A 12,362-nucleotide genomic window follows, 5' to 3' on the forward strand; every position below is an offset into this window, starting at 1 on the left:
ACTGGAAGAGGCGTTCCAAAAATCAAAAACAGTCATAGTTGATGCGATCAGACACGGCGTCAAGATCTTCGACGTGACAAAGAAGACGTGCCTGCGTCCTGATTGGTCCTGCCGAGGGATTGGGTACTTTCTCCTCCAGCAGCACTGCAGTTGTCGGTCAGACTCGCCCGACTGCTGTCCGAATGGCTGGAGAATCACCCTGGCTGGCTCCAGATTTCTGACGTCCGCTGAGCAGCGGTACGCACCCGTCGAAGGGGAAGCACTCGCCGTCGCTTGGGGTTTGGAACAAAGCAGGTTCTTCACCCAAGGCTGCGATGACTTAGTCGTCGCTACAGATCATAAGCCCCTGATCAAAATCTTCGGAGACAGGACCCTTGACGAGATCACGAACAGCCGACTGTTTCGGTTGAAACAGCGCACTCTGCCATGGCGATTTAAGATCATGCACCTGCCAGGAAAATCAAATCATGCTGCCGACGCTGCCTCCAGGAACCCAACTGCGTCTCAATCTACGAGTGGCTCAGAACTCAGCGCACAGGATCTGGTGGAAGTCGCATTGACTGAAGCAATTCGTCACGAAGCTCGCGACATGGCGCTCCCCTGGTCGCTCATCGCAGAAGAGACGACCAAGGACGCTTCCTGGCGTCATCTCCTCGACATGATCGAGAGCGGACATTGGATCGACCGTGTACAAGATCCCACAGTAGCCCAGCTCCATCATCTCTTCGACTCCCTCTACGTGGAAGACGGCGTCATCCTCTACCAGGACCGAGTTGTCGTTCCCCCAGCTCTGCGCCATCGTGTATTGGCCAACCTCCATTCTGCTCACCAGGGCATATCAATGATGGAGCAGCGCGCGCGCACCATTGTATATTGGCCAGGCATGTGCAAAGATATCCGGGAGACCCGCGATCGCTGCACCGACTGCAACCGTAACTCACCGTCGCAGGCTGACACGCCACCCATCCCATCACCGCCACCATCGACACCATTCGAGGCTGTCTTCGCTGATTTCTTCGACCATGGTGGTCGTCATTACTTGGTCGTGGGCGACCGTCTTTCTGGATGGGTAGAAGTATTCGGGTCGACCTCGGGAACTGTCATGGCAGGCGCTTCTGGCCTCATCAGCCACCTCCGAGCCTTCTTCAGGACGTTCGGTGTACCGGAAGAGATCTCTACGGACGGTGGCCCAGAATTCACGGCAAGCTCAACCAAGGAGTTTTTCAGCACCTGGGGTGTTCGGCATCGTGTTTCGTCGGCCTACTTCCCCGTATCAAACGGCAGAGCTGAAGTCGCGGTCAAGACGGCAAAACGCCTTCTCATGTCAAATACTGGTCCCAACGGTTCTCTCAACCAGGACAGTTTTCTCCGTGCAATGCTGCAGCTGAGAAATACCCCTGACCCGGACTGCAACGTCTCGCCGGCACAAATAGTCTTTGGTCGGCCCCTGCGTGATGCTTTCTCATTCGTCAATCGACTTGAGAAGTTCTCCAACCCGAACATCCGCCCCATCTGGCGAGATGCTTGGGCAGCAAAGGAGGACGCACTGCGAGCACGCATGACACGCACAACCGAAGAGATGACCAAGGGATCCCGCCCGCTCCGTCCTCTCTTAGTCGGCGAACATGTCTTCATTCAAAATCAGCATGGCTCCCACCCAAACAAATGGGATCGCTCAGGCGTCGTCATGGAAGCCCTGGGGCATGACCAGTACTGCGTGAAGGTGGACGGCACGGGTCGCATCACGAACAGAAATCGTCGATTCCTAAGGGCATTCCAACCGGCGACACTCAGTATCGGACCTCGTGCCCCGGTGACTGGACGCAGACTGGAGGCGCCCAGCAGCCTGTCGACGCCAGTCATCCACCCTCCCGACTCACCCGAGACACGAAGGGTACAGTCTGAGCCAGAACGTCACACCCAGGACACGCAACTGGCTCCGACTTTGAGCCCATGCTCAGGTCCAGTGGTAACGGATGCACAGCGTCCACCAGGGAATGCTGAACTCCCACCAGCTGACACCGTTCGGATCCCACCGGGACCACGGCGCTCCGCACGCAAGTTCAAGCCCGCGAAGTTCTACGAGCCTGAGACAGGATGCTGGAGGGAGCGCACCGGGTAGCTGCTACCTTGGGAGCTGCTACAGTTTGGTTAAATCGTTCAGGCTGTTAAGTTCGTTCATTACCAAGCCACTTTTGACTTGACACTAACGAACTGGGGGGGATGCAGAGATGCTACCTGAGCGGTACTTAGGTAAATGGGGCACGTGCTAATTACTGAACAGTGCTAATTAGTTTAGGTGCCATCCTATTGTTACTAACGGGCATTTAAGATGATTTGGTCATCGTTCTAATACATGTTTCACGAACGAGGAGTTTCTTCAGCACACGCACCAATTCACGCCCATTCCCACTCCGCCATAGACGTGTCATCGCGAGCCGGTGCTGCTGGCAGCCAGCCCAGCTGCGACTGGCGCACGCTGCTTGTTTGTTTTTGTTTTATTGGGTTAGGCCCTTTCGGTCTGACAAGACCATTTCAGAGCCGGACGAATGATAGGAATTAGGGGAGACGACATTGGTCTGGGCAGACACCCTACAGAGTCGCCGGGGCTGAGCCCGTCCGAATGGACAGGCCGACCAGCCCCCCAAGCACTCTCTGCACCCAGCTACGGGGTGCGCTCCCTCGGGAGCAGCGGTGCCGCTCCAAGGGAGCAGCCCACATGAGATAAAGGTGCCTGTCCAGCCCGGAGTGGGGGGGGGGGGGGGGGTTTCGGCGTGGAGGAGAAGGATTTCAGTATCCTGATTCCTGATGATGGAAACGACGGAACGGAGGAGCACGTTGCTCCGAACCTCCCCTTTACATAGCCGCGAGTAGTATTTTTTTCGGTAAAACAATTAAAGGTAGACTGCCACCTTTTTCCCACAAAACGGTTTTCACTAGAGCTGAGCCACCTATGTCCCAGACTGAAGTCGGTTTTCCGAAATTCGAACCCGTTTGCGAGAAATCGGAGACCAAAGTTCAGTTTGATGCCATTTTTTTAGTCCAAGAAAACCGACATCTCTACTGTTTATCGATAACTTTGAAACATGAATTTTCTTATCTTTTGGTAAATATATGTCAAAACTTTGATTGTTTCGAGATCAGAGAAGAATTTTGGAGTGTCAAAATAAAAGTTAAAGTTATATATTCAGTAGTTCATTTTTTCCAAAAAAGTGTGGGAAATGGGGTTTAACATGGGCCAGACCCATTTCAAATGAGCCATGATTTTTAAATGTTTTACGAACTTAAATGCAAAATAAATTAAACATGGCCAATTTCTTATGAAATCATATATTAGTAAATCATAAAATACCTTACTTTTTCAAATAAAATGTAATAATCTTATGACCTTGAAGTCTAGTGATGTGTAAACATTGTGGCTAGACATTAACCGATTGATAATTGTATGATAATCGACAATTTTTTTCGCGATTCACGTGATGATACTTTGTCAGGTGAATTCTAAAATTTTGTTTTGTCCAGGGAATAAATCATAGGCCGATCTGAGAAAACTTTTTGAAGGTGGCAGTCTTCCTTTAAGGATCTGTAAGCTTGTTGTCAGCGTGCGACGGTTATATAGGCCGTACCACTAACCGCCTTTGTTTTACCATCACGGACGGCACGTATATGCCACCCTCATCTTATACACTTGACTTTATTTGGCCCAATCGCTCTGGAATTTCTCAAACTCCCTGACCGGTCAGTGAGTTTGCAAACTCCCTAGTGAATTTGTAAACTCCCTAGTGAGTTTGCAAACTCACTGATGGGTCAGTGAGTTTGCAAACTCCCTAGGGAGTTTGCAAACTCACGGATTTCTCAAACTCCCTGTAACATATACATGTAACGTCATGTAACGTCACTTTGGTCTTAATTGCGTTGGCGTTTCGGGCGTGCGATTTGCGCGTTTTGCGGTGTTTGCGTTTTGCGGCGGGCGGGCGTTTTGTGTTTTTTTGCGGTGTTTGTGTTTGGCGGCGGGTGGGGGGGGGGGGGGCGATGCGGGCGTTTTTTGCGTCCTTTTCGGTGTTATTTTTTTGGTTTCCGGCGTTCGTTTTTTTTGCGGTGTTTGCGTTTGGCAGCGGGCGGGCAATTTTTAGGCGTTTTCGGTTGGTGGTTGGCGTGCGTGCGATGCGGGCGGTTTATTTTTTTAGGCGTTTTTGCGGTTTTTGCGGTTTGCGGCGGTCGGGCATTTTTTTCGACGTTTGCGTTGGAGTTTTGGGCGTGCATTTTGCGCGTTTTGCGGTGTTTGCGTTTTGCGGCGGGCGGGCGTTTTGTACTTTTTTCGGTGTTTGTGTTTGGCGGCGGGCGGGTGGTGATGCGGGCGGTTTTTTGCGTTGTTTGCGGTGTTTAATTTGTTTGCGGTTGGCGGCGGTTGGGCGCTGTTTAGGCGTTTTCGGTTGGCGGTTAGCGTGCGTGCGATGCGGGTGGTTTTATTTTTTGCGGCGTTTTTGCGTTTTTTTGTGGTTTGTGGCGGGCGGGCGTTTCTTTTTTTCGAAGTTTGCGTTGGCGTTTCGGGCGTGCGTTTTGCGTGTTTTGCGGTGTTTGCGTTTTGCGGCGGGCGGGTGTTTTTCACAATTCAAAGTCTCAACCTTCGGGCCGCAGCGCTCCTCGAAAAGCGCTGCCCTCGAGTATAAATGCGGCATATGTGGCAGATGTGATTTTACGGCTTTTTATATTACTTGTAGCGATTGATAAAGGGTTGTACCTGAAATATATCGACATACTTGCTGATTTAAATGAAAATAAAACTATTTCATTATTATTTCACATTTTTCTAACGTTGAGGATAATTGGTCAATGTTCTCTTTCATTATTCATACTATGCTCAAATTGCCCCACATGTTCAAATTACCCCACCCTACCCTATTCATTTCAAGTTATACCAAGTCTCATGTTCATATCTCTTAGTTTTTAGATATATCTCACAAAACGTAAAGGGGGTGTAGTCGATACCTCCCCCCTCCCCCCAGCGACTCGTGATTTATACCCGCATTGATGGGGGTTTTCTTTCGGCGCAGGTACCGCTCGACACCATGTTCAAATCGTCGGCCTCGAAGAAGAGGAAAAGGGAGCCAGGCACGGTCTCGTCGTGGATCGAGTCGACCTTCTGCCGCCGCGAGTGTAACCGGTTTCTGCCCAGCGCCAAAGACAACAGCAGGTGGGTGGGCCGCGCCGCGCCGCCGCCGGCCGCTCACTGCAGCCGGCTGAGCTTTTACTCGCACTTCTTTCCTGGAATGGTCGCCGGACAACGGACTGACGATATTCCTGTTTTGGGACTGACCAGTGACCATAGCGTTTGGTTCTACTTCGCTCTATGACTGACCGTACCTGATAGGCAGCGGTGACAAAGGTCAATAGTAACTTTTATTTTTTGTTTTGTGTAACACAAATGCTTATGTCATCGTTGTGTTTGTTCAAAAGTTGCCCGAATGGCATGGTAAGTGTTCCGGGAGTGCCTTTAAATAATGTCTCGAGAATAATGTCTCGAGACAAATGCTAAGAATTTGTGTTACGCACGGATTTTGGCTGTCTCATATGTCTCATCTACTTGTCTGACTAGCATGTCATTTTAAATATATCATTTGTGTGTGTGTGTGTGTGTGTGTGTGTGTGTTTTTTTAGTCGGATCTCTCTCCAACGGGCTGTTGTCTCAATTATAGGAGAGAGCACCTGCTCCTCCTCTTCGTCCTATTCCCCACCCCCCAGGCTGCGGCTGAAGTGGGAGCCTACCCCACACCTGGGCCCAATCTTACCAATGACGTGAATGCAGATGCCGTGGATGCCAACCACGGCGGCTGATCCACGGCACTCCATTTACCCAATCTTACCAATGCCGTGCCACGGCATTTCTGTTCACGGCATTTTGCCCACGGTACAATTTAGTGTCAGCAGAAAACACGCAACGTAATTGGTCAATTCTTGTCACCCTCGCTATTGGAAGTTGTGCGTATTGCTTGTGAACAAGTATAGCTCTCTATTTTAAGTTTTGTCGGGCGTTTAGTTGTTTTAGAGCCATACATATGTGTGAAGGATAAGTTATTTGTGGAAAACGTGATAGCAAACTATGAAAAACTAAAGCCTGCCTAAAGAATTCTCCTGAAAAGCGGATTACTGGCCTAGTAAACTTCCGCGAGGACATTCTCGCGCTAAGAAAATCGAGTCGATTAGTTTTCAACTTCGTTTCGCTACTCATCATTTCTATTTACTTGCTGTTAAGATATTGCAACAATTTTGAGCAGGCCCATGTCACTCCGCTTTTGATGACATCATAAGGGGGCCTCAAGACAATAATGGCGTGGTGCGCCACAATCGCTTCCAAGCTTCTTGCCAACACTTGCCATTTTTGAAAATATAATTTTGAAATAAAGTTACAAATAATAAAAATATTTTAATAAAGTTATTATTCATATCAATACGTTATCTAAAAACATACTGAAAAATGATTTACTTATAGTAAAAATATAAGCTCGATGCGTTTTTACGTTGCTTTTCTGCTACTGCAGAGGGTTTTAAAATCGCCTATATCTTAAAAAAAAGGCCATTTCTTAGCATATTGCTGCTCTTTTTTGTCGCTAGAAAATTAGTTGAGCTTTCGATTGACATCAACGGTTGAGCAATATGTGAAAAGTACCATCAATAATCTTCAAATGAAGTTTGTCATTTTTACGTTGTTCAGGAATGGAGCACCCCTTGCGAGCATCAGGGATGACGTCACTCAGGATCTGTCTCTGATTGGTCGGCGGGGGAGTGATTGTACCTTCTATATATGGCCTTGATTTTGAGATAAAATTATTGAAGTAACGACTTAGTGATAGCTCCTCTGCTATTTCAGACATTGGAATAATGCAATTGCAATGCAGCTCGTAAAATTTAAACTTTGGGTACATGCACCGGGCCAGCTCAAGCTACAGCCTTATTTTTCTGCTTTTTACAAGCATAATAACAAAAGGAATTCCTCAAAATATTGAAGAAACCCGTCTACATCTCAAATCCATATCAAGAAAAAGGCTTTCAGTTCAGAAGTCAGATTGAGACGCATGAAGACAGCATGCTCCATAGCTGTCTGTGCCAGACAGAAAGTGGTAAAATATGCATTGTGAGAGCTTATAATTGTTTGACAAGTTTACGGTATTTAATTGTTCTAAATATTTACTTAGAAATCATGAAGGATGTTTGTGTCGACGTCCGGACGGGGCGAACACTGAAATACCCATATAATAGCATATAGATAGGTTTGGCATTGATAAGATTGGGCCCAGGTGCTAAAATCGCCTCCACGATCTCGTATGGATTTCAAAAATAAGACCATATAATGAATGAACATGCTTATTTTTATAGGTTTGAGTGTGATATCAAAATTCGGCCAATAAATGGCGTGTAGCCACCCATTTAGGCATTATCGACTATTTTCAAGTGTTTTGAAACCATCCACTCAACTTTTTCAAGGTGAACATATCCCTTTAAGTCTCACAGACGACAGCAGCTGAATCCCCTCCATCCAACGCATCCAGGATGTCCTGATGTCCACCGGAATCCTGTCATCCCAACCAATCTGACGTCTAGAGAGCTCTTGTAAAATTTGTCTTCCCAGCAGAATGACAGCCGGGACGCAATCCCCGACATTGCGCTGATTGTAGACAGCATACTTCTACTCGTCATGTATTTGCTTTCCACCAGCTGAACCCTTATTCCTATAGTATCTGTTTCCACGCACCAGAACACTCCAAGAGCCTGTTCTTCGGGAAGTGTTTCCAGATCCAGGTTTAACCCGCGCCCCGCTGTGCTTTTCAGCCATACGCGCCCTGCTGGGGGGGGGGAGGGGCAGATTCTGCCCCCCCTGTCTAACTTCCGAACCGATGGTCGTAGAAAGACGGGGAAAACGGCAATCGAAAGCTATCAACAAGGCGGATCTTAAGAGTCCGATTTTTTTTTTGCTTAAGTAGGGGAGACCCGGGAGGTATGGGCCCCCTGGAGGTATGGGCCATCGCAGTTTTGAAGAAGTGTTGCGTATTTTTACACATTTGACAGCGTTAACTGGCAGCAGCCATTCCGTTATACAACCCAAGTGATTTTCTAAATCTTCCTCAGTCTTCTTTGGCAATGAGCGGCGATAAAGCGTTTTTGCCCTCTTCGAGTAAAATACGGCACATACAGAAAATTCGTGATAAATTTGAACCAGGCTCGTTTTATGATGTCAGACCATCGCTAACATAAAGTTTAAAGCATGCAAATTAAGACTGGATAGACAACTTGAAGCTTTCTTGGAAGATTATGAGCTGAGATGCTAGGCACATTCTGGTGTCCTAACCGGGAGGTTCGGGCCACCCACCCCCGTGGATCCTAAATAAAAAAATGCTTTCATTGAATGTCCCCGTCAATAAGTTTTATTTTTGTCGCACAAGGTCGAAAATTTAACTTCAAATTTCATTCGAACAGAAAAATATTTTTTTTTCCTGGTGCATGATTGGGTTCACCAATATACATATGGGCCCAAGTGACCTCCATGAAGTAAGCTGTTGGCCGCTTATGCGGTTCCTGGGCTCTAAGAGAGATCAAGGTAGATACCAGCTACGAGTATTATTCTCATTGTCGAGAAAAGAATATGAAACATGGCACCGGCCCATACCTCCCGGGCCATGGCCCATACCTCCCGGTGTATTTTGATGGATCGAAAAAGCACATGATTTATTGAAAGTTATCTAGAGACAAAATAGTTGATCCCAGATGCCTAATATCAGGCACAAGTTGCAGGCGAAAGGCAATTGCACCTACACAGGGTGAAAAACTGGGTCTAGTCACTGCCCACTGGAAGAAAATTGCCTTTTGACAAAGCCGGCCCATACCTCCCGGGTGTCCCCTAGGTCAGAGGTCAGGTCAAGGCAGGGGCGGATCCAGCATTTTGCCAAGGGAGGGGCTATTCCGAATCGGGGGCCCCCCATCGATGGGGGCCCTACCTACCCCCAAAAGTTTAAGCCTGGATTTCGTCCACTTTATTTTTGGGGGCCCCCTATCATGCTTTTTTTTTGCAAAAAAAAGAAAATGAGAAAGTCGCCCGGGGGGGGGGCGCTATAGTCCCTATCGCCCCCCTGGATCCGCCCCTGCTAGGAGGCCTTGTATGTGAACTAGGAAGCCCTCTGTGATAGCTAGGAGGCCCTCTGTGCAGATGCGAGCGCAGGCCCTCAGTACAGACTTGGAGACCCTTTGTGTGGATGCGAGTGGAGGCCCTCTGTGGAGATTAAGAGGTCCTGTGTTGGCGAAGAGGATATCTGTGCAGGCTTGGAGTCCCTCTGTGCAGGATAGGAGACCTTCTGTGTGAGTTAGGAGGCCCTCTGTGTTGGCTAGGAGGCCCTTTGTTCGGATGCGAGTGGAGGCCTCTGTGTAGGCTAAGAGATTTTGTGTTTGTTAGGACATCTGTGCAGGCTTGGAGGCCCTCTGTGCAGGTTAGGAGGCCCTGTAAAAGTGGTCATCTCTGTGAGTATAAGAGACCTCCAAGTTATGAAAAGCTTTACCAATCTTCTAACAAAGAAGTCTTCTCAGCTAGTCTTCTAAAAAATAACTAAGTGGGTAGGTTAAAAAAAACTCATCGGATTTCGGCCACTTTATTTTCAGGAGGCCCCCTTTTCAGCTTTTTAACTTTTTATTTTATTTTTGAAAAAAATCGGCCAAGGGGGGGGGGGGCATGGCCCCCATGGCCCCCCCTTGTATCCGCGCCTGGGTCAAGGTCAGGTCAAGGGTACAAAATGCAAGTTACTACAGTATCGGCCTGGCACCGTAGTTGCCGAAGAATGGACTGAGACTAATTGCCCAAAACGTGTTCTTAGGCTACCAAGACAATATTTGCTGCATACAACGTCATTCAAAGGTCAAGGTCAAGGTCAGGTCAGGTGAGATCACCAAAAACAAAATATAGAAAAGGGCATGTGCGACACATGTTTTATGGGTCATTTTATTCATGGAATTCAATAGACACACTTAATAAGTGATATGGACCACCTCTGGATGAATTTCAGGTCGAGGTCAGGTCAAGGTCAGGTCAAGCGAGGTCAAATTTTGAAGTTGGTTGTTAAGGCCTAAAAAGGTGTCTATTCGATGCAGTTTTTCACGGCGAATCGAATGGTGCTATTTTTGTTTCCGTACGAGGTCTAGAACTTCCAAAAAAATCATTTTTCAAAAATTGTTTGTCGTTACGTCATAAAATTTTGAATAACTCCCACATTTTTTAACCGATTCTTCTAGAAATTGGTATGTAGGTGCACATAGACCACGTCTCTGACATATTCCGGTTTTTTCGATACCCTCAAAATTTTGGATTTAATAATTATTTTCCCCAAAAAGTCAGTTTTTTTTTAGAAAAAAAATTGGGTCAAATCCAAAATTTTCCCCAAAAACAAGATAGCCATTTGATAGACAAAGTAGAATCACTATAACCTTTTTTGTTACGTCTTGATTCCTTTAAAAATGAAGATGTTAGCGGCGTTTGAAATTTTGCCGTTTTTGAGGTGAAAATGGCGAACATGACGCCACTAAAACGTCATTTTCTCAAAAAATTCCGACGGATTTCACTCAAATTTTCAGGGAACGTGTCAAATTGATGTATGATTAGGTACTGAAAGTTTGACATGGCTGGCGTAACGCGTTTAGAAGTTATTGGCGAAAAAACGGGAGGGGGGCAGATTCTGCCCCCCCCAGCAGGGCGCGGGTTAACTCCTTCAACTGCGATCCCAGGTCATCCTTTGGAACAGTTTCCAGAACCTCCCTTCGATTACTCACAAATTTAGTCGGACGAAAACTATCTTTAGAGAGAACGGCTCTTAAGCCCTGAATGAGGTGAATCACGGCCTCCACATCACTCGTTGATTTTAGCGACCCCCACCGGACACGATTTGGTAGCCGAGGTCTGTGACGTCAGCCGGGCGTGAAGTTTTCCCTTCACCATAGGCTTCACACACAAACCGGCCGAAGTTCATGCCAGGATAGCCCGGCTTGAAAGTGCAAAAATGATTGAATTTTGCCCTCAATAGATTCATTGCTTCATTTTATAACTAAAAACGTCCGTTATTAGGACTCAATGAAGGTAAAAAGTACTCAAAATCGAAGTTCAACAAGATGCTGTCCGAGCACAATCTGGTAACATCACGTGACCTCTTTTAAGCAAAATGTATATAATTCAAGGATGTTATTACACGATTGCTGCCTAAAACATCATAAATAATACGCTTGTAACATTTATTGCTTCTGTTTAAGTCATAACATTGCAAAACGCAAAGTTTATCATTGAAGTCACGTGACCAAAGGTATAGCAGGGGCTGGGACAAGCACTCAAAGGATTTCAAGTTTTTTAATTAAATTATATAAGTTTCATGATGAAATTGATAGAATGTATTTTTTCCGAATGAAATACAAATTTTCGTATGTAAAATATTTTTCTTATGGGCGAAATTCTCCATATAAGAAATGTCAGTGACGTTACCAGGGCTTTACGTGGGCTTTACTCAAAACATCGGACCTACCTGTTTCTTATAGGTATCTTGGATTTTAGTACGTCATCTACGTAGAAGTTATCCCCAATGGTATCAGGTACCTGAGAGGGATAATCAATACCGTAATCCTGAGCTGTACGTTGTAGGACATAATTGGCGACGCTGGGCGATGAGCGCGCACCAAAGAGATGAACACTGAACAGTCATCCTGAAGTCCATGGGTTGTAAAGAAGTGTCCCCACCGGGCCACCATAAAAATCTCAGCAAATCTCTGTCTCCTTCTGGCACCTTGACACGATGAAACATAGATTCAATATCCGCCATGAAAGCAGTGACGTACCCAAGGGGGGGGGGGGGCCTCAGGCCCCAGGATATTTTTTTTAAACACTGGATAAAACGTCTTTTACTCGGAAGAAAAATTGATATTAAAGTTTCATTTATGTGGCCTGGGTACCCGAGGGGCTCCTGCAGTCATCCGAGGGCCCCCAGTTTCCTGGGCCCCTGGTCGCCTAGGGGGCCTCTGGTAGCCGGGGGCCTGGTCTCATGGGGGCCCCTGATAGCCTGTGGCCCCTAGTCGCCTAGGGGGCCCTGGTCGCATGGCGGGCCTCTGGTCGCCTGAGGCCCCTGATCGACTGGGGGCCCCTAGTTGCCTAGGGGGCCCTGATAGCCCGGGGCCTGGTCGTATGGGCCCCTGATAGTCTGTGGCCTCTAGTCGCCTAGGGGGCCCTAGTCGCATGGGGGGCCTCTGGTTGCATGATATTGAGGCCCCTGATCGCCTGGGGGCAGGGCCTCGTCTAAGGAATTTTCACTGGGGGGGGGGGGGGCAGAGACTGAAGGAGCCAAAAC

At 47.4% G+C, this 12,362-nt stretch overlaps 1 protein-coding gene across 1 annotated transcript in view; it reads left to right on the plus strand.

The window, feature by feature from the left end:
* LOC122394555 (transient receptor potential cation channel trpm-like) overlaps positions 1 to 12,362 on the plus strand; it is a 291,178-nt gene that overhangs the window by 63,178 nt on the left and 215,638 nt on the right. Inside the window, exon 2 of the mRNA XM_043391514.1 lies at positions 5,055 to 5,194. Within this exon, the coding sequence (XP_043247449.1) occupies positions 5,070 to 5,194 (125 nt within the window). The 5' untranslated portion in view covers positions 5,055 to 5,069. The remainder of the gene's footprint in view (positions 1 to 5,054; positions 5,195 to 12,362) is intronic.

This window comes from Amphibalanus amphitrite, unplaced genomic scaffold (assembly GCF_019059575.1).
Source record: "Amphibalanus amphitrite isolate SeventyFive unplaced genomic scaffold, NRLGWU_Aamphi_draft 000598F_arrow, whole genome shotgun sequence".
NCBI lineage: Eukaryota > Metazoa > Arthropoda > Thecostraca > Balanomorpha > Balanidae > Amphibalanus > Amphibalanus amphitrite.